Genomic DNA, 21,679 nt, shown 5'->3' on the forward strand with positions numbered 1-21,679 from the left:
TTCTAGGGAAGTCTGCAGCGCCATTCAACAGGAGTCCCGTTGTCAGACATCAGGCTGTCTCCATAGTTTCAATGTTTGAAGTCACTGCACTTATATCCTCGCACACGCCTGCGACCATTTCTGTGGGCAACTGTGGAGACAAAATAATACCCCCACAGATGCCCACGTGCTAATCCTCAAAACCTGTGAGGTTGTTACCACATGTGGCAAAAGGGGAGAGACTCCTGGATTACCAGGTGGGCCCCATCTAATCCTAAGGCTCCTTGTAAGAGGGAGGCAGGGCACTCACAGTTACAGCAGGTGACGTGGAGCAGTGGGGGAGGGGAGGAGATGTGCAGAGAGAAGCAGAGGCTGCAGCGATGATGTTTCTGGAAGGGGGCTCTGAGCCAAAGAATACGGACAGCCTCTAGAAGCTGGAAAAGGCAAGGAAATGTATTCTCCGTGGGCCCTCCAGAAGGAATGCAGCCTTGCCAGCCATTTTGGACTTCTAAGCTCCAGAACGGTAAGATAATCGATGTTTTTCATTGTGGTAAAATACATATACCATAAAATTTGTCATCTTAACCATTTTTAAGTGTACAGCTCAGTGGCATTAGGTACTTCATAATGTTGTGCAACCATCACCACCAGCTCTTCATCTTGAAAAACTGAACTCTGTACCTATTAAAAAATAACTCTTCATTCATCCCTCCCGCCCCTGCCAGACAACATTCTACTTTCTGCCTCTATGAATTTGACTACTCTCAGAATCTCATATAGTGGAATCATAGTGTCTTTTTGTGGCTGACGTATTTCACTTAGTATAATGTCCTTAAGGTTCATCCATGTTGTCGCATGTGTCAGCATTTCCTTCCTTTTTAAGGCTGAATAATATTCCATTGGCTGGTGGTGGCTTTCCAGGTGGAACTGAGACAGGTCTTAGCTGAGACACCAAGAGTTGGTTAAAGCAGTCGTCATACTTCGGAGATATTTTGGTTTGTGTTCTAGACCACCGCAACAAAGCGAGTCCTAATCTTTCTGCTAGTAGAGGGTCTTGCTTTCCATTTGTAAAAAAACACAATACCTCTGAAGTGCAATAAAGCAAAGCCCAATAAAATGAGGTAAGCCTGTATTGGAACATCAAGACAGCTGACAGCCAGCAGAAAAACCAGCTGACAATGTATGGATGTACCTGAATCAGCTGGCAGTGTAATAAAGGTATTATCCATGGAAAAATTAGTGACAATTTTATCTAACTTGTGATGTTGAAATTTAACAAAAATGTTTACATAACAGATTTCAGAAGGAAATCACATCTGTTTTTAGTTTTTTTTCTCTATTTTTAAAAAACTGTAAATGGGCTAAATCAAAGCTGATTTGATTAGATGTAAAATTCTTTTTAAAAAAGTGGATTAATGTGTGTCAGGGGTTATACTAGCCACTGGAGATACAAAAGATGCATGAGAAATTCTGTGCTTTTGGTGATCAAAAACTAGTGTGTAAAATCCTACAGAAGCTTTAGATAAACAGTCAGAAAAGGTAGCTTCTTCCCTCAGAAGTTTTGCAGACTTTGGTAGTTGTAGATTCTATTGATTATTTTGCTGTAAAAAAAATTTTTTTGTTTTAACTGAAACTTTTGCTTATCCATTCATACGTCAGTGGACATTTGGGTTGCTTCTATGTTTTAGCTATTGTAAATAATGCTGCTATGAACATGGGTATACAGATATCTCTTTAAGACACTGCTTTCAATTCTTTGGGGTCTATACCCAGAAGTGGAATTGCTGGGTCATATGGCAATTCTATTTTACGTTTTTTGAGGACTCTTCATACTGTTTTCGATAACAGCCCTGCCATTTTGTATTCCCACCAACAATGTGTAAGGGCTCTGATTTCTCCACATCTTCGCCAACACTTGTTTTTTTGTTTTGATTTTTTTTATAGTAGCCATGCTAATGGGTGTGAGGTGATGTCTCATTGTAGTTTTCATTAGCATTTCCCTGATGATTAGTCATGTTGAGCATTTTTGTGTGTGCTCGTTGGCCAGCTGTATGTCCTCTTTGGAGAAATGTCTCTCCAAGTCCTTCCTTCACCCAGTTTTAAGTTAGGTTTTGTTGTTGTTGAGTTTTAGGAGTTCTCTATGTATTCTGGATATTAAACCAGATTTGATCAGCATGTTTGGGAATCTCACAGTAAGCTAGAAATGAGCTGAACACCTAAATCTTCCGTCACATCTCTTCTGTCCCGTTCTTGTGTCATTGGTTTGTTTTTGACCTTGGGGCTGTATTTTACTTTTATCCCTCCTAAACTTTATGTTGTCTAAATAAACAGTGAAATATTAAAATCTCCAGCATCAAGCTACTGACAAGTTCTTTGTTGCCATTTCCACTCCTCCTACTTTGGGAGAGTGGAAAGAGCAGATGGATTTAGCTTCTTAAATATCAGACAGAAAGGAAGCTAATGGAGGCAACATCATAAATAATAGAGTAGGTAAAAGCCTCCATATCAAAAATGGCTCAACTTTAGGGCTTTTAAAGCCTAAGATGTGATTTATATGGGAAAGCTTCACAGGACTGCCCAGCTCAGAGCAGGACTTCATTTATGTTAGAATTTTTTTTTCTTAGTGCCGGAATGGCCAAGCCAACCAAATGTTCGCCCTGGACGCTGCAAGCCTCCTCCAATGCCGATAGAGAGGAGGAGCCTAGGAGACCCCAGGCTGCTCACCCAGGGGACAAACACCTCCCTTCAGTCCCCTGGGGACCCTGCCCCATACTTGGCCAAGCAAACTCTCTGGGATTGTCAGTTCCTTGGCTCTTTATTGTCTGATTTGGGGTGGGCGTGGGGGGTTACAAATCCAAAGCAAGTTAGAGTTTGGAGAGAGCCAATTGCATCCCAGCTACTCTTTTTGCAGATAGAGAACCAAGGCTAGTTTGTGTAAGCTTCTGAGTTCTCTAAGTTGTGCTTTGTGGAATTTCCTCGTGGAAAAGCTCTGTGGGCATTTTTACTCCAGCCAATGGCAGGTGCGCTGGACCAGACCAGGAAAAACACTTCGGAAAAGGCTCACACATACACTCATGTCAGATGCACTAGATAGTTTCCCAGAGCTGCCTTAGCAAAGTACCACAAACTGGGCGGCTTAAAACAAGAGAAACATTCTCACAGCGCCGGAGGCCAGAGGTGTGAAGTCAAGGTGTCTGCTGGGGCATGTCCTCTCCAAAGGGTCTAGTGACAGCCTTTCTTGCCCCTTCTGGACCCTGGCGGGCCCCTTGGCTTGTAGATGCATCAAGTGTCTGCCTCTGTCTTCACACGGCCTTCTCCGCGTGTCTCTGCGTTGTCTTCCCTCTGTGCATGTCTGTCGCTGTGTCCTAATTTTCTCTTTTACGATGACACCAGTCCTATTAGATTAGAGCCCACTAATGACTTCTTCTTAACTTGATTACCTCTGCAAAGATTGTTTCCAAAGGAAGTCACATTCGCAGGTACTGGGGATTAGGACTTCGATAGGTCTTCTAGGGACACAATTCAACCCATAACAGGAAACTTCCACCAGGAGACAGAATGAAGCTGCTGACAAAGGCCCAGGTCCTGACTGAGAGGTGAGGGCCCCTGGACATGCAGCCCTTAAAACATAACCCTGCTGACCCTGAGCGGGGAATTGCAGGAGGGAGACCTGGTACAGACCCAGTCTCTCCTGTACTGTCTTGAGAGCTGTACTTAGGCCCAAACTTGCCTCCCACCCTCAGTAAAACAGAAACCGTGGCGTTCCTCACCCCCTGCCTCTGCATCTGGTTACCAGTGTTCTCACTCGTATTACGTATTCCACCCTTGCCCCAAGAGGCTTCCCAGAGCACTCCATCCTACCCGATACATGGCTTCCCCTGAGAAGAGTTCTGGTTAATTAATAACGTTTTCTCCCTCTTGCTGCGTTTCCGAGGTCTCATAGTGCCCCGTACAAACTGGCACCCCTGGCAGCTCCCTGGCACACCAGCCCTCAGCCTCGCTCTCCTGGCAGCTCTCGGCCCTGGAGGGTGAATCGGCACCATTTCCAGGGCCTCGCTGCCTGGGGAGCCCATATGCCCGGTGTTCCCTGGTTTCCAAATTGACCTGCTGTCTGGTCCTTGATAAGACTTCTCAGTTCAGTAAAAGTTTGTAGACACATCCAAATGCATCATCTGGGAAATACCAAGAACCATCCTGTCCAGTTTGTGTGGGGCCACTCAAGCTGATAGGTTCCAGAGGGGCAGTGGAGGGGTGGGGGCAGGGGTGGATGACTTCATTCCAGGTTCTCCCATCCTTGACTGCAGGCATTTCCCAATCCTACTGTTTGCCTTGAGGGAAGATTGCAACGGAGCTCTTCTACTGGGCACTTCTGGAAACGCCACCTTAGAGGACCATGGACTCACCTGTGCTGAGAGCTTTACGGGCGTGACAGGAGCACAGGTATTCAAGTAGGAGTGTGCCCAGCTGTCCCAGGCCTGCCAGCAAGGGCCCTCTCACTGCCCACTGTCTTTCCTTCCGTGCCCTCCCCAAAGGATGCTATCAGTGCCGGACAAGCTCTGGAAGACAGAGAGGAGAAGAACCACCCGAGGGAACCAAGGTCAGCAGCAGCATATCTGTGGTAGGTGGCAACTGTGCCGACACAGTTGGGCTTGACTGTGGCAGGGCTGCTGTGCCGACTTGTCCATTGAGTATTTGTCCGTGGAATTGGGCCCTGGCTGCAGTGCGAGACCTGGTAAGGGTGGGGCAGACATACATGGATGAGGGGCAGGTTTTCTAAAAAGGAGAGCAAGCACCTCATGATCACTGTATGGTGTTACAGGCGATGGTGACTTGACCAAAAGTGTCCACAGCATATGTACCTAGACCCCCTCTGTGTTTTTCAAGAGGTCTGAGCACTTTTTGGAATTTCAGTGAGCTGTTTCTTTAAGACCCTGACCCAATACTGGACCACATATGTCTCAGCCTGAATAGGGTCCTGTATGCATTGCCTCTATAATCCTCCTAGCAGCCCTGAGATGTTGGTGGTGTTGTTATCCCCATTTTACAGATGAGAAAACCAAGGACCAGGCAGGTCAAGTGACCAGTTGAGATATGTGCAAAGCTGGGATTTTGAACCCTGGCCTGGGTGCCTCACTGCTTCCTGCCTTCTTGATGTTGTGTGGCACGGGATCAGAATGGCCTAGCTCTGACTTGGGAATCAAACCATCCAGGGTCTGGAATTGGCTCTAAATAGTCTCCACGCCCAGTGGGATGTGCTGTGTGGAGACCATTGTCTCTGCAGCCCCGGAAATGCATCAGCAATGTCCACAGGGAGAGTCTGCAAATGTTGCCCCTGGGGAGAGTACCAAGCTGAGCAGGCTGCAAGTCCTGCCTGGGAAGGCAAGCCAGCCTGACATGTTCCTGGCCTGTGATTTGTCCACGTGGCCTGAGAACACAGGACCTCTTTATTCCCCTAAATCAGAGGAAGTGGGAGCTGGTGAGGTTTGGGGAAGCCAATCCCTTCCACTTCCAGGGTCTTAGGATGGAGGAGAAGGACTCTGGACATCCAGGACTCATTCCAGGGGCATCTGGCACAATCCCCAGCAGAGTGCTTGTCTCTGATTGCTCGCAGAGGGCCACCTGCTTCGGAACCACTGGGGAAGCTTAGTGAAGACATAGACATTTTGGTGCCCACAGAGTCCCAGGGTAAGGGCTCAGGGGCTCAGTGGGTCACAGGGTCTCCATGTGTTTCTGAGAATCTTCAGCCAGTCAGTCAGCACCTGAAAGTGAGCCTAAAGGCAGGGAGGGAGGAGAAACAGATGCCTGCCCGCTGATGTGCTCACATGGGCCCAATGCCTTTACTTCTGAGGAAAGTGGGGAGAATTCAGTCCAAGGGGTGATTTCTGTAACTACCTGCAGTTTGCACTTTCATTTCCCAGAATTCCATGGTGTTAACCACGGCTAAATTTGGCTGTCGCCCATTATACAGACATGGAAACTGAGACGCAGATGTGAGCTGCTGCCTAGAAGCCAGCCCCTCCTAGGACTCTGTGATCCAATCTCTTCCTACCTTAACAAGAGGGATGCAGAATAGAATACCACGCACTGTCAAAAGATGTTTATCAGCATTTACCTTTCCTCAGGTCCTGCACTGATGGTCCAGTGCATTGTCTCACTGAATCCGGAGGGACTCAGTGAGACAGATAAAGAGGAGGAAGACAACGCACAGAGAGATTAAGCAGCTTGCTCCAGGGCACACAGCTCCAAAGCTGCGGGCTCCAGCTGTGGGGGTCCTGCTCCCAACCTTAACTTTACACCTAAGTGCCCCTTCCTGCTCTCTACCATGAGAAGGAAGGAGGAAACGATCCTTACTTGTTATACTTTCGGCTACAAGACCCAGAAAAGGCAACTCAAGTGTGTGCACCTGGGAGCGCTTCAATTCCCTTCCCCACATGTGACACCCTCCTCTCACAACACACGCACGCACACACTGTCCACCCATGCACACTACTGGTTATCAAGCCAAGGCCGTGTTGAGGAGATGGTGAGTCTGCTGGACACTGCCACTGCTGTGCTGGGCGAGCTGGTTAGCTGACTGAGCAAAGAGGAAACTGCTCGCACGGTGGTTCTTGTGGGTGGGAAGAGGGGACAGGCTGTGCTACACACCAGGAGCCTGCCGAGACCCAAAGAGGCTGCCAGGGGAAGGGAGATGCGAAGATGAGCGGAAGCGCCCTTGGTCCTCTCCAGGAGACACAGCAAGGTCACAGCTCTGGCAGGCCGCATCTGGGCGCTTGCAGCAGGTGAGTAATGGGCCATAAATAATGTACCAGGGTAAGGCAGGGGGCAGCTGGTGGAAGAGACAGACTCTGGACTTGGAGCCAGAGACCCAGGAAGGAACCTACTCTTGCCTCAAATGGCTGGGTGCCTGCCTCTCATGAGCTCTGTTTCCCAAAATGTAAGCCGGGGCACTAGTCATAATGACCAGACACCGTGAGGATGACGAGAAAACAGGGTGAGAAAGAGTGTGAACAGCAAGGTCTTTCCCAATGCGAGGTGGTGTGATTGCCGTTATAAAGTCAGTATGCTGATCATTATACCATGTGGAGAGGCAGTAGAGGGCTGTGGGTAAGAACAGAGACACTGGCTTTGTTCAATCCCAATTGTTATTGGCTGTATGAGTGGGCAAATGACTGCGCTTTTCCAGGCTTCAGTTTCTTAATCTGTAAAATGGGCATAATGGTAGTACCCATTGCATAGAGCTGTTATGAGGACAGAATGGGTTAATGATGCTCAGCACTTGGAACAGTACCCACCACAGTGGAGAAACACGAGAGCTGGCTTTTCCCTCCTCTGGCAGGTATCATCCTGGTACGGACACGATGGGGCTTGTTATGAAATGAATGTGTGTGATCTGCCCAAAAGTCATGTGTTGAAATCCTCACCCCAGTGTGATGGTATTAGAAGGTGGGGACTTGGAGAGTGATTAGGTCATGAGGGTGGAGCCCCCCTAAAGGGGATTAGTGCCCTTATAAAAGAGGCCCCAAGGGCTGACCCAGTGGCTCAGGCGGTTGGAGCTCCATGCTCCTAACTCCAAAGGCTGCTGGTTCGATTCCTACATGGGCCAGCGCGCTCTCAACCACAAGGTTGCTGGTTCAACTCCCACAATGGATGGTGGGCTCCGCCCCCTGCAACTAAGATTGAACATGGCACCTTGAGCTGAGCTGGGGCTGAGCTCCCGGATGGCTCAGTTGGTTGGAGTGCTTCCTCTCAACCACAAGGTTGCCGGTTTGACTCCCAAGGCGGATGGTGCCCGCGACTGGACCTGGAGCTGAGCTGTGCCCTCCACGGCTGGGATTGAAAGAACAACGACTTGACTTGGAAAAAAGTCCTGGAAGTACACACTGTTCCCCAATAAAGTCCTGTTCCCAATCCCCAGTTAAAAAAAAAAAAAAAAAACCTTTAAAAATAAAAAAAGAGGCCCCAGAGAGCTCTCTCTGTTACCTACCATCTGATAGGATAGCGGAAAGACAGCTCTCTTTAACCCGGAAGTGGGCCCTCACCAAGACCTGACTCTGCTGCCTCCTGGAACTCAGACTTCTAGCCTCCAGAACGGTCTATAAGCCACCCAGGTTGTGTCATGTTGGTATAGCAGCCTGAGCTGGCTAAGACAGAGCTGTCAGGCTAATTTTGTAGGGGGCTTTGGACTCCGTGCATGGCAATGATTATGGAGGCAGCAGGTATGGTACCCAGAGATGGCACCTTCAGGCCTAGACCACAGGAGATCCAGGATGCTGACTCCAGCTGCCCAGCATCGCTGCTCACTCACCAGCCAGTGGCTCCCATCCCCTAACGGCCCCTCGAGTCATCCTCTGTGGCGCCACCCAGCCAAACCTGCGGAACCAGTGGCTCGTTCTCAGAACGGAACTCTAACCCACCTTGAGACTTGAGACCTTCCAGTTAGGCCTCTGATGTAACAAACCCAAACTGTACAAATATGTTTTTCTTATGCATCTTTCCTGATAGTAAGTGCAGTGCTTATAGTAATAATTCAGTTCAACAATCATTTAATAAATGACCACTAAGTATCGTCCTCGGCAACAGAGATGAGGCACTATATTAGTGTTTTATGGCTGCTGTGAAAAATTGCTACATTAGTGGCTTAAAACCATATGAGTTAATTTCCTTATAGGTCTGGAGGTCCAGAGTCTGAAATGGGCCTCACTGGGCTAAAATCAAGATGTTGGTGGGGCTGCATTCCTTTAGGAGGCTCTAGGGGAGAATCCATTTCCTTGCTTTTCCAGCTTTGAAAGACTGTCTGGTTTCCTTGGCTCATGGCCCTTTCCTCCCTACAAAGCCAGCAGTGCCGACGAGCCAAGTCCTTCCCACGCTGCCATCTCTCTGGTTCTCTCCTGCCTCCCTCTTCCACTTTTAAAGATCCTTGTGATGACATTGGGCCCACCCAGATAATCCGGGATAATCTTTCTATTTTAAAGTCTGCTGATTAGCAGCCTTCATTCCATCTACAACCTGTGTTCCTGTCTGCCAAGTAATGTAACATATTCACAGGTTCCTGGGATTGAGACATTGATATCTTTGGGGTAGGGGGGCGATATTCTGCCCACCACCAGCACTAGTGTTTGTTGATTGTCTATGGTGAGCCAACCCCTGCACTGCACTCAATCACTCATTAATTTCTTCAACAAATATTGGTGGAGGGCTGCCATCTACTGAACCCATCCTAGGTACCAGGCCCAGTGCTGAAAGCTAAGGCTCCAACAGGACACAATTCCTGCCCTCAGGAAGCCCATAAGCCAGGACGAAGATGGACCTGCACACGGATAACCACTGCACACATACAGGTAAGGGAGGGGTGTTGAGCCACGTACTTTACTTCTCTGAACCTGTTTCTTCATCTAAAATCAGAAAAATAGAGCTACAGTCTCTCTCCAAATGTTGGGAGAATAAAATGAGACAACATATGTAGGTAATACCCTTAGCACTATGCCTGGCATGTAGTAAAGGCTTAATCAATGGTAGACTCTTATTGGTATTATTATTATTAAGCCTGTGTGCAATGGGAGCACAGAGGGGGGGAGTCAGGGAACTAGGCAGTCAGGTAAGATCTAAATTGACACCCCAGGGATAAGCATGATTAGTCAGGGGACGTGGGGGAAGCGGCAGGCATAGAGAACGCATGTGCAAAGGACCTGTGGTGAACAGGTCCCTCAATTCTCATGACGTACGGATACCCCACCAGATGTCTTCCTGCTCTGTGTATGACTTGGCTCCCTTTCTCAAGGTCCAGGAACTATAGGGCCCCCTGGCTTCTCAGCACCCAGCTCCAAGGTGACTGCGTATGTCACTGCACTCGTCACAAGAATCCCCCTACCCCCACACTTGGAACCACAAAATTCATCATCCAGTCGACGTAACAAATGTCCAACACCCGTAGAGAATGTTTAAGAGTTTATTTGAACCAAACTGATGACATATGCCAGGGAGCAAGATCTCAATTTTGCAGCTTCTTTTGTGCATTTGAGATTAAGGATGGGACTACAAGGAGGGATTGGAGAAAGCAAGGAGAGGATTGAGTTACAGGATTGGTAACAAGATTATGTGCTCTCTTGAGGGTTAATACACTCTTCAAGGGGTATTACTTCTGGCATTTCAAAGGTGTGTGAACCTAGATGCACAAGAACAATGGACAGGGCTGGTTTAAAACCTTTCACTCAAGAAGTTATAGGATCCCTTTTCTTCATCCACAATCCTGACAGCCACTGATCAATCAATGGCCCTCCCCTCCCCGGGTGCCAGGCCCTGGGCTGGGGTACTTCAGTTATCAACTCACTAACTCCTCCCAGCTGGATCATCAGACCTGTTGAGAGACGAGGAAATTCTGCATGGTTGGGAAACTCGGCCAAGATCACCCAGGTAGTGCAGTAGATGGTGAAACCCTGGGCTGTCTGATTCCCGGTCATGAGGCCCACACCAGGGCTTCAGCCCAGGCTTTTGATGGCCCAGCTCCATGCGTGGAGCCTGAACAGGGAGGGAAGTGGGATGAGTGGGGACCTTAGAAGAATAGCTGGTCTACCCTGGAGTCGAGTCAGTGAAGCCTGGAGCCTGGGGTCAGGGCGAGGACAGGGGCCAGGGCATCTGTTAAAAAACAAAACAAAACAAAACAAACACCAGACCCTTCTCTTTCCCAGCATATGTTGCAACAGCAGCAAGGCCCAAGAAAAGAAAGGACTAGCTGGCTTGGACATGACGCCCTAGACTAAGCCCTCCCACCCTCAGCAGGGCCTGGTCCTTCCCAAGAGTGGGGACATCTGACCCAGAGCTAGTGCAGAAGCCAGGGGGAGCCACTCAGCTCATCTGTTCCCTGCGTGGGCAGGGGGCGGGGGGACAAAGCTGTATGGTCAACAAGAAAAGCCCACATGTCAGGTTTCTGGTGTATGTTGGGGGTTCCTGGGCCCTTCCCTCATCGTCAAAGCCAGCAATGTTATGCCAACTGTTTGCTCTTGAGAGAGCTGATCTTTTCACATGCTGTCCCAACTACCTTCTTGGAGTTCAACCTCCTTTCTTGCATGAAATCATGTTGATAATTGACGATGGCGGTTTGCATGTACATGTGGCAAAATACATGATTGACATCTGTTCAGCCAGGGGTTAACTCAGCAGGCTTGGATTGCTCCAAGCCTGCACATTCCAAAGGAAGGACTGGGAGATAACCTCTGAGCCCTTAGAATATCCTACCTCCTCTGGGTGGCTTTGTGTGTCTGGGGCCCTGGACCACACTGTAGTGGTTGGACCAGATGGTTTACTCTAACAGTGTGACTCACGGCCGCTGCCTCTTTGGAATACCTGAGGGCCTGACCATGCTGTGTCAGTTTGACTTCTGGAAGCCTGGAGACTGACTCGCTAAGGTCAGTCACTCAGGTGCTGCATGCTTATGTGACCAACTTCCAATAAAAACCCTGTACCCCAAGGCTCGGGGGAGCATACCTGGTTGGCACTTTGCACGTGTTGTCACTCATCGGTGCCGGAAAAATTAACCAAGTCCTGTGTGACTCCGCTGGGAGGGGGCACCTGGAAACGTGTGCCTGGAGTCTCCCGGATTCTGCTCATGCACCTTTTCTCTTTACCAGCTTTGGCCTATGCCCTTACAGTAACCTTGAAAATAACGACTTTCCTGAGTTCTGGGAGTCCTTCCAGCAAATTGAGCTTAAGCATGGTCCTGGGGACCCTTGATATGGCATCCTAAGTCAGTTGCTCAGTCTATTATCTGGAAACTGGGTTGGGACTTCTGATTCAACCCAACCCTGTGTCGTGGTGCTGGGGACGATGCAGGAACACTTAGGACCCCAAGAGGGGACAGAGCCCCTGGGCAGCCCAGCATAGGGCCAAGCCCTCCCTGGATCTAGAGAGTGGCACATGCCCAGCTCTGTGGGTGGCTCTACTCAGGCCCAGGGTGGGGTTGGGACAATGACACTGCAGAAGGGGGCTGGCTCTCCCCAGAACTTCAGGACAGAGGCTCCTCAGGAAGGAGACTGGTTTAGTTCTCCAAAGAGTGCATCTTAGCATTTCATCCGCTTTCTGCCAGATTCCTAGTAGCTCCCTGGGGCCCAGAGCACAGGCTGTGCCTCCTGCCTGCCCCTTTGGTTCTCCCTTCCATAGACAGTGGGGTTGGTCAGGCCCCTCAAGCACACACTCAGGCCAGTCGGAGTGTTAGGACAGAGGAAAGCCTGGAAGGCCACCCACTGCCCACCAGGAGGGCTGCCTTCCCTAGAACAATTCCCATGCTTCAGGGGAAATTGAGGCGGGAAAACCTTAGCTCTGGTCCTTGTGACAAGTATAGACTTAAAAACATTACTTCCTGGGACTGGGGCCAAATATTTCACCCCCAGGCCTGCCTGTTTGTTTTTGTTTGTTTGTTTGTTTTGTTTTGTTTAAGATTTTATTGGGGAAGGGGAACAGGACTTTATTGGGGAACAGTGTGTACTTCCAGCACTTTTTTCCAAGTCAAGTTGTCTTTTCAGTCTTAGTTGTGGAGAGCGCAGCTCAGCTCCAGATCCAGTTGTCCTTGCTAGTTGTAGGGGGCACAGCCCACTATCCCTTGCGGGGCTCAAGGAATCCTACCGGCAACCTTGTGGTTCAGAGGACGCGCTCCAACCAACTGGGAGCTCAGCGGCAGCTCAGCTCAAGGTGCCGTGTTCAATCTTAGTTGCAGGGGGCAGAGCCCACCATCCCTTGCGGGACTCAAGGAATTGAACTGGCAACTTTGTGGTTGAGAGCCCACTGGCCCATGTGGGAATCAAAACGGCAGCCTTCGGAGTTAGGAGCATGGAGCTCTAACCACCTGAGCCACTGGGCCGGCCCCTGTTTTTGTTTTTAACTTTATTTGAAATGATTATAGATTTACAGGAAGTTGTATAAAAGTACAGAGAGGTCCTGTGAACCCTTCACTCAGTTTCCCCAAGGGTAACATCTTACAAGATCAAAACCTCAACCTTTAAAATGAGGTTGGCACAGTCGGGAAGGTGGGGCTGGTAACCACTCCACTCCTTCCCCAGGTATCCCCAAAAACCAATGTAGTAGTTGTGAAGACATTCGGGGCTTTTCAGCATGCACTGGCCTCTTTCTGAAGCTGGATGGGCTGGCACTGGTGGAGGTCAGGGACTAAGTAGCCAGGCAAAGGGGGTTGCAGAGTGGCCTGAGGAGGTCATCCAAGAGATATGGAAAAAGTAGCATCTTTGGGTGGATTGCTTGCAACAGTGTTTCCAGAAAGGAAAAATTAGGAACATCATAATGCCCAACAATATAGAATTGGCCAAAAAAATGACAAAATACCCACACAAAAAAGACAGTGCAGCTATTATAATTACATTGTAGAATAATAATTTGTATCAAGGTAAATGTTCATGATATACTGGCAAGTGAAAAAAGGTAGAGAGCCAAAAATATGTGCAGCGTGGTTCCTCTGGGGGAAACACACACCCACTTATGCTGAAGGACAGAACGCCCAGGATGTTAACATGTTAAACTGATTATCTTTAGGCAATAGAATCATGAGTTTTTTTGTTTCCCTCTGCATCTTACATCTTTTCTGCATTGAGTAGATATGACTATGGGAGTTAAAAAAAAAAATAGATCCACTAGTTGCCTTGACTCAGAACAAACTGGGGCTCCATGTGTCTGGTAACGGTTCCAGGGCAGGTAAAGGAGCTTTGTCAGAGGGAACTGGAGGCGGTTCTGCAGTCCTCTTGGATGGGGGAGGAGGTAGTGGGATGGGTGGAGTTACCTGGAAAACAAAGGGCTCTGGCCCTGCGGGAAGAGGGTCTTACATGTTATGGGGAAAAGTGGTGTCATAGCCAGTGTTCCAGGCTATGGCCCCGGAGCAAGGAGCAGATGATCTGGTGGCTAGTGAAATTCCAGACCCTGGCTGACTCCAGGCACTCACCCGTGCCCACTTCCTCGTTCCAGATTCCTCATTATCTGTTCATGCAGGCAGGAGTGGAGCTCTTGTCAGGGGGGTAGGGCTGTAGTGTGCCTCCCCAAGCTTAGCACAGGGCCTGGCGGACCCAATGTAGGATGGATGGATGGATGGACGGATGGCACTCTCCCCCAATCACCCCCTTTCCCATCTCCATCTACTGACTTCCCACCACTCTAAAGGCTCCAGGAAGCCCTTGCTGGTCCTTCCAGGCCCCCACCATACTGCATAGTAACTTCAATTACATATTTTATCAGAGTCTGCCCAGTACCTAGATTGTGAGACTCTAAGTTGGTTTCCTCCATCTGTTCATAAACCTTAAAGGCAAGGTTGATGACCTGGTCAGCTGTGGTTCTCCACCGCACCCCACAGCAAGGGGCTTGGCACCAAAGAGGCACTCAACCAATAATCCTATAAAAGAAGAGACAGAATCCACTCTTCTCTCCCTGAGGCCATTTGACTCATGGTTAGTGAGTGGGGGAGTGTTAATGGATGGGGGAAAGTTTCTGCCTTACCCTCCTCTGCTGAGAGAAGTTTCCATGGCCCCAGGGTCATCTGCACCCCCGACCCCACCTCTAGCTCTTTTTACTTGCTCCCAGTCATGGTCACGAGGGGACTGGAGAGGAATAGTGACTCAGCCCAATTCATCACCACAATGGGAAAACCCAGTCACCTGTCTTCCTGGCAACGGGACCAGAGCTGCCTCTGTATCTGAAAGGGCAGCACGCCATACTGGTTTCAAGGTCCTTTTGTCTTTCACCTGCTGAAAAATCAAAGACTGAAGCATGACGGAGCTCCACCGGTTGACACAGGATTTGCAGTGTGGTATGAATCTCAGAACCAGGGATCATGTGTTCCTTCCATGCCGGCTCCGAGTTAAGTACCCATGTGCGTCATCTCGTAGCAGTTTCACAACAAGTCCATTGTTATCTGAAGTAAGCACGGTCATTTTTTTGGCCGCCAGCATCTGACACCCACTTCCTGTGGGGCAGAGCCCACCTCCCACTAGAAGACCTGAGAACACCTTTTTCCTGCCTCCCTTGCAGCTTTGGCAGGGTACCTGATCTGGGTGCCTCCAATCAGACATGCCCTTTTCTTTTAATTGGGGTAACATTGGTAATAACCTCATAAAAATGTCAGGTATACAGCTTTCTATTATGACATCTGCCCACCAGCTGAAGTCTGGTCTTTTTCCATCGCCATACATTTGACCGTCTTTGCCATCTTTGTCCTCCCTCCACTCACTCCCTTCCCCTCTCATAACCACCATTCTCTTGTCTGTATCTGAGTTTGTTTGTCTTGTTTGTTCATTTTGTTTTACAGCCTACATATGAGTGAAATCATACAATTTTTGTCCTTTTCCTTCTGACTTATTTCATTTAGCAAATAGTCTCAAGACCCATCCATGTTGTCGAAAATGTAGACACACCCATTCTTGACTGTGAATTAGGAACTGGTGACATGAGGAAGCCAAGACCACACAGAATTCATACCGCAAGTGGCAGCAGCACCACCTCAGGCTTCAGAGGCAGCCTGATGGCAGCGTCCAGTGTCCTTGCCCTGGGGTGGTGCTGGCTGTGCCCGGAGATGGCAGCAGTTTTGACACCGGACCAATGCTGCAGTGTTGAGCCTGGCTCCTGAGATCCTGAGAGCTGCCTGCCCTCATTTTATCAAAGCCCTTTTACTCTTTAACTAGCCAGAGTAGGTCCATTATTTCCTGCAACTATCCACCCTGGTATATTAGCCCAAATTTCCCGATGGGGAAATGAAGGCTCGGAGAGGTCTTCAGAAAGGCTGTGTCTCCTCTGCAGCCAAGGTGCAGGCCAGTCTCCTGCCTGTTTTACAAATGGGAAAAGGGAAGTCCAGAGGAGGCAGTGACTTGGGCAGCATGTTTCAGGTAATTAGGAACAAGGCTGGGGGAGATGTCTTAGAGGCCCCCTGTCCCAGCCAACAGCTTGGCCCTCTGACATGCTCTGCTTTCCTCTGTTAAAAATCCTGCCATCCAGCCTACCCCGAACCCATGCCCCCTCATAGGGAGGAAGCACTCAGGAGCAGGAGGGACTGAGAACTTGCCCTTCTGCTGATTCAGTGGGGACTCCTCATTGCCAGGCATGCTGACTCCTCCAGAAGGGGCCAGGGCGCCTCTACCTGCCTGTTCCCTGAGCACCTTTGCTTCCTGCAGTAGCGCCGCCCTCAGAAGGGAGGTGTTCTTACAACCACATTTCTTCATCATCTATTAAGTCTCCAGTTTTAGGGTTCAAATCCACAACCTGGCCCACCTGAATGCTCACGTGGAGTTCATGGCTTATCTGAGCCAAGTGGATTGTCTACATTAGTTCAAGGCTGTGGCAGACACCATTCCACATATGGACAGAAGTGTCACTGTTTCAAAGCTCTTGTTAGGCAGCCTTATACATCCTCCCCAGGCCTATATTCCTCCGAGCAATTCAGAAAAGGCCAGACCTCATGAGTTATGTTACTAGAACATCAACAATTTGTTTTGTTTAATGACTAGTCTGAAATGATTGAGAAGGGTAGAACTCAGGAAAGCCTGAGAGAACCTCTAATGCAATAATTATAATGTTATCATCAATAATAGAGACTGTCTATTGAACAATTCAGCCATGTGCCTGGCACTGTACTAAGCACTTTATGTGCCATCATTTAATTCTTACGGGAACCCTCTGAGGTCAGCATCATTCCAATTTCACTGGGTATGACATGGAGGTTCAGAGAGGGTAACTTACTGGATACCACACAGACAGGAAATTGTAGAACCAGCCTGTGTTCTTACGGACTCGCTCCAACTTGTATACACAAAACCAGTCTCCTGGATATTTTGGATATAGCAGTTCACTCTATCGCCACTGACCTCCCCCCATCCCCTTCACAAAAGAGGAAACTGAGAGGCCAGGATTTCCCCAAGGTGAGCCCCAGACCTGTAAGCAGGACCCACGCTTGCTGCCTCCTATGTGGTTATATACTGCACCCCAAGCAGGAACGTGCACCCCATCTGGAGCCACCAAATATCACAAACTTTCTCAAGGAACACTGGTGATTCCGTTAATTCAATGCCATAGCAGCTTCCCCCACAGCCTGGAGCTGAAGGAAAGCTGGGGTCTCACCACAAACCAGCCCAGATACAGGTCCCATGAAGGTCAGCGAGTGGGGGGAGGCTCTGCAGGATCCTCTCGACCTCCCACCCCACTGCCTTCCTGGACCTCCCAGATGACTTGGTCCAACACATTCACTCCATACATAAAAGGCTGGCATCCAGGAGGGGCAGAGACCCGTCCAAGGTCACTCGCAGAGTCTGGATAGAACCCCAGCCCCCAGGAGCCCTCCTCTTAAACTGTTTTGTCTGAGTAAATATTTTCAGGTCATCAGATTTCCATTCTCCCTGCATTAGGACTCCATCCAGGGACTTCTGCGCTCCCTTCTTTGGGGTGACAAGTGGGAGCAACGCCACAAGGCCAGACCAGAACCTGAGAAAGACTGGGATCTCCCAGTTCCCTTTCCAGCTCACATAATGGAGGTGAGTTGAGGGGAACAAGTGCCTTACTACACAAGGGAGGGGGCCTGGGGTGGCGCTGAGGGCCCAGACACGTTTGCTGGAGACAGTCACTCCCACACGAGTCCCCCAAGTAAACCCTGGGGTTCTGAAGACTGGGTGAAGACGCCCCAAAGGTGCCTGATCGCCTGGCTCTTCCTGACCCCGCAGGGCTTTTCCCCAGTGGTTCCCAGGCGGCGGCAGGGGTGGGGTGGGGTGGGGTGGGGTGCTGCCTCCCCCGGGCTGGGGTTCCTCTCGGGAATCTAAACAAAGACGGAGGCGGAAGCCGCCCCCTCCCCCGGGAGCACGCCGCCGCTCGGCTGCCAGAGGACCGTGTCGGCGGGCGGGGCCTCCCACCGCAACGCGAGGAGTCCCGGCGGCGGGGACCCTGCCTCCAGGAGCCTTCGGGAGGTAAGGCGGGGAGGATGCGGGGGAGACGACGCACCGGGGGGGCTCGCTGGGCTCTGGGGTCTCGGGGTCCGGCTCGCCCGCCGGCCCCCCCCCGGGCACTCCCCCGGAGGCGGGCGGCGGAAGCTGAGCTCCCAGGACGGCCTCCCGGGACCAGTCCCCGTCGCAGGCTCCGCCGGCGCCCCGGCGCCCACGCCCCGCACACCCGTGGGCGCGCCCTCGCCCGGCCTCCGCCCCCCGCCCCCGCGGCAGCTCGACCCAGGGGCCTGGGGCTGCAGGCACCGCACCCGCGCGTCGGCGGCGAGGCCCCGCTGCCCGCTGCGCCCGCTCCCCGCTCCCCTCGCCCTCGGTGAGTCGGCCCGCCCTCGCCCTGCCTCCTTCCCCCCCGCCCCCGGCGCAGCCCCGGCGCACGACCCCAGGACCGCTCGCCGGTCCCTTGTCGCCGGGGCCACCTTTCGCCGACGCCCGGGCCGCATCCCTCCGCCTCCACCGCGCTGGCTCGCCCTGCTCGCCCGCCCGGCCCGAAGCGGGGACCCCGAGGCCACGGCCCCGCCGCCGCCCGCGCCGCCCCCGCCGCGACACCCGAGGCGGGCAGGGCCTCTTTGTTCCCGCGGCGAGCGCGCGGCCTCCGCCCGTCGCCCCCCGAGTGTCCCCGCACCCGCCCGTGCGTTCCCTCCGCCTCCCGGAGGCACCCCGACCAGGTGGCGGCGGGCGCCTCTTAGGGGTGCGCGGTCGTGCAATTGGTGGATTTTTTTAAAAGCGTTGTGGGGGGGGAGCGCGGCGTGGGGGGCGGCCGCGCGCGCCTGGCTCTGGCTGCTGCTCCTGCGCCGCTCCTCGCGCTCCGCTCCCCGACGCCGCAGCCCGAGCTGGGCAGCGCCAGGCGCCGAAATGAAGGTGCTGGGGCACAGGATCCACCTGCTGACAGGTACCGCCGGCCCTCGCCGCCGCCGCTGTCCCCGTTGGAGCGCGAGCCGGGAGCTGGCGGGGGTGGGGCGCGGTGCCAGGGGTCCCCAGCCTGTGCGGGACCCGCCCCGCCCTGCGCTTCTCTGAGTCCCCGGCTCCGGGTGGGAAGAGCGCGTGTGGCGGGAGCTCTGCTCAGGGGAGCGGCCCCCCCGGTGTCTCCCAGTAGCCAAGCTCTAGTCAGGTCCCCAGAAGAGGAAAGGAAGTTTAGAACCGCTGTCCTTCAGTCAGTGTCACTCGGTCCCCAAAGAAAGGAGCTCCCGACACAGCCCCTGCCGTGGCCTCTTATTCCTGCTCCCTATAAGAGGTAGTCTGAGCGCTTCTCCCAGGAGAAGCTTACTGCTGAGAGTAGGGGCCAAGTGGCCTGGGAAGTGGGAAGCCAGATGGGACCCTGATGACTGGGGCCCGTCAGCTTTGGGTCCCGCTGGAGAAGTGGCCGGACACCGTGGTGGAAACCCCATCCAGGGCCTTGAGGCTGGAGATCAGCAGCGGGCACTGGAGGTGGCAAGAGCAGGAGGCAGGAAGGAGCCAGGACGCTGGGCCGGGGCTTTGAATGGTGGGGCGCGCGCTCCCGGGCACAAAGGGCGAATTGCACAGGCCGACTCTGTGGAAAGATGTGCGGAGGGACTCGGACAGGAGGACGGGGGCTGGGAAAGGGACACAGTCGGGGTCCCCCCAGCGCCGGGGTGGTGGCGGTGCTCAGTGTATCCTGGATGGACACGTGGATTCCTGCACTGTCCTCTGGCACTCAAGAGGTCTGGTCCCTGACCTCTACCTTACCATCTGGTGCAGGAGAACTGAGCACAGGACCCTGCTACAAGACAGAAAGGGGGCAGCAGTGTGGGGGTGCACTCAGGAAACAGGTTGGAGTCAGAGTGGGGGACACGCAGGGAGCAGAGAGATTTGAGCATGTGGCAGCATTTGAACTGGACCCTGTAAGATAAGATTTCTATTAATGGAGAGGGAGGTGGTATTACAGGCTGAAGGATGGAGGGAGTGGTATATGCAGAGGCCCTGGGGTGTGAGAGGCTTGAACTGAGTGATGTGAAGTGGAGACTGGAGGGCCTGGAGAGAGAGAGAGTGTGTGTGTGTGTATGTGTGTGTAAGCGTGTGTGTGCATGTGCATGTGTGTGTGTGTGTTTGGGGAGTAGGTGGGGTGAGGTTTCAGGCTGACCGCTCTTTGGTTTGGTGGCAGACTTCTAGTTAGGTGAAAGTGGGGCACTGGAAACTGCCAGGTGCTCAGAAGTGCCAGATCGGTGCCCAGGTAGCCACCAGGCTGGCACCCCCTGCAATTCCTTGCCAACTTTTCCTTGTAGAGCTCCCTTGAGACAGGCTCGCCCACCTGACTTCAAAAGGGATTGCACAGGGCACTGAACTTGTTAAGCCCCTGAAGGAAAGGTTTTTCCAACCCAGTGGGTTTTATAACCTTGCACGCGGGACCAAGCTCCTGGATCCTTCTGCTCCTCCTCTTCCCGCCCGGCAGGGCCTGGGGGAGGAATGCTCCCAAGCGGCATGTGTGGGGCTCCAGTGGGGTCCCAGGCCTTGAGGTCCCTCATCTTCTGGGTTCAGGGGTTAGGGCCCTTCCTCCCTCATCAGACAGGCTCTCTCAGTTCCTGGCCAGGCTGGAGCAGCACCCCCTCTTCACTGTCATTGATCACAGTTGCACCTCTCACCAGGCCGTCCCCAGTCGCTGTCATGTGGTTTTGCAGCCGTCTCCCTCTTTCAAACTCCTTCTGTCCCACAGATCTGGGTTCAAGTCCCAGGCCCACTGCTGGGCAGCTGTGTGATTTCAGACAGGTTGCTTAACCTCTCTGACTTCAGAGTTCTCATCTTAGAGATGGAACTGTTGAGCCCTCCCTCTGAGAGGTGGTGTGAGGCTCCCTGAGCTAGCACAGCTGACACAGCTGGCTGGGTGCTGGGTGGTGGGCACCTGTCGGGCTCCTTGTTAGCATACAGCAAGTGCTCAGTACTTGTTGACTGAGTCCAGCCTCACATAGCCCACCCATCAGCTGTGTCTCCAGAATAATTTCTCAGAAGCCTCCAATTTCTTTCCCCACTTCAGCATGAGGAAATTGTTTCACTGAATATTTTCGTTGAAGTCATATGTATTTAATTGCTTATAGTTTCCACATTCTCTTATTTAATTATCATGCCCAGTTTACCAATGAGATCAGTCCCTTCCTCATATCACACAGCTGAGAAGAGGTGAGTTTCACACCTGTGTCCTGAGCCCTGAATCGTCCCATGTGTTCCAATTGCCTGGCTTTAGGCCATTCTTGTGGCTGCTCTGCACTTCACTTTCCCCATCTGTAAAATGGGATCATCATGGTACCTACCAGGTTGTGCTCTTCAGCAATTAGATGTGACAGTGTGTGTAAAGTGCTGTTTGCAGCCTCAGGCAGGCAGTCAGCAAATGGCAGTCGTAGGGCTGTTGTCCCCAAGCTGCCTCCTCAGTGTCCTGGGGTCTCCCCTATCCTCTGTGCTCCAGTTGCCTGAGGCCTTTCATCTGGGATGTTCCAGTTCCTTCTCTGGGTTCTTCACACAATTCAGGCCTCCCTGAGATGTGCCTCTGGGGACCCTACTTAGGCCTCAGGTTCCCGTCACAGGGGAGAGAGGAGAGCAGGACATGTGGGGTTGGGCCCTGCTGACTGGCCATGCACAGCTCCGATACCAGCTGGGGAAAGCCAGGTGCCCCTCACAGGCAGGACTGGAAGGATGCCCATGAGTTGTCATGCCCAGCCCGAGCGTGTCTTTTTGTTCTGGAGAGAAGAGGGGGTGGTAGGGGCTGTCCCCAGAGGCTGCATGGGTGACTA

General features: G+C 52.0%; 1 protein-coding gene across 8 annotated transcripts in view; it reads left to right on the forward strand.

Moving 5' to 3' along the window:
* Window positions 1–17,235: 17,235 nt before the first annotated feature.
* NDRG4 (NDRG family member 4) overlaps window positions 17,236–21,679 on the forward strand; it is a 39,525-nt gene continuing 35,081 nt past the window's right edge. For 2 of the 8 annotated variants that reach the window (XM_081030973.1, XM_081030975.1), the window contains exon 1: window positions 18,655–18,831. In XM_081030973.1, the coding sequence (XP_080887099.1) occupies window positions 18,795–18,831 (37 nt within the window). In that variant the 5' untranslated portion in view covers window positions 18,655–18,794. Of the gene's footprint in view, window positions 17,910–18,019; window positions 18,256–18,654; window positions 18,832–21,679 lie in introns of those variants that run through there. The other 6 variants (XM_081030980.1, XM_081030977.1, XM_081030976.1 and 3 more) reach the window with 6 other exon arrangements.

This window comes from Rhinolophus hipposideros (assembly GCF_964194185.1).
Source record: "Rhinolophus hipposideros genome assembly, chromosome: 21".
NCBI lineage: Eukaryota > Metazoa > Chordata > Mammalia > Chiroptera > Rhinolophidae > Rhinolophus > Rhinolophus hipposideros.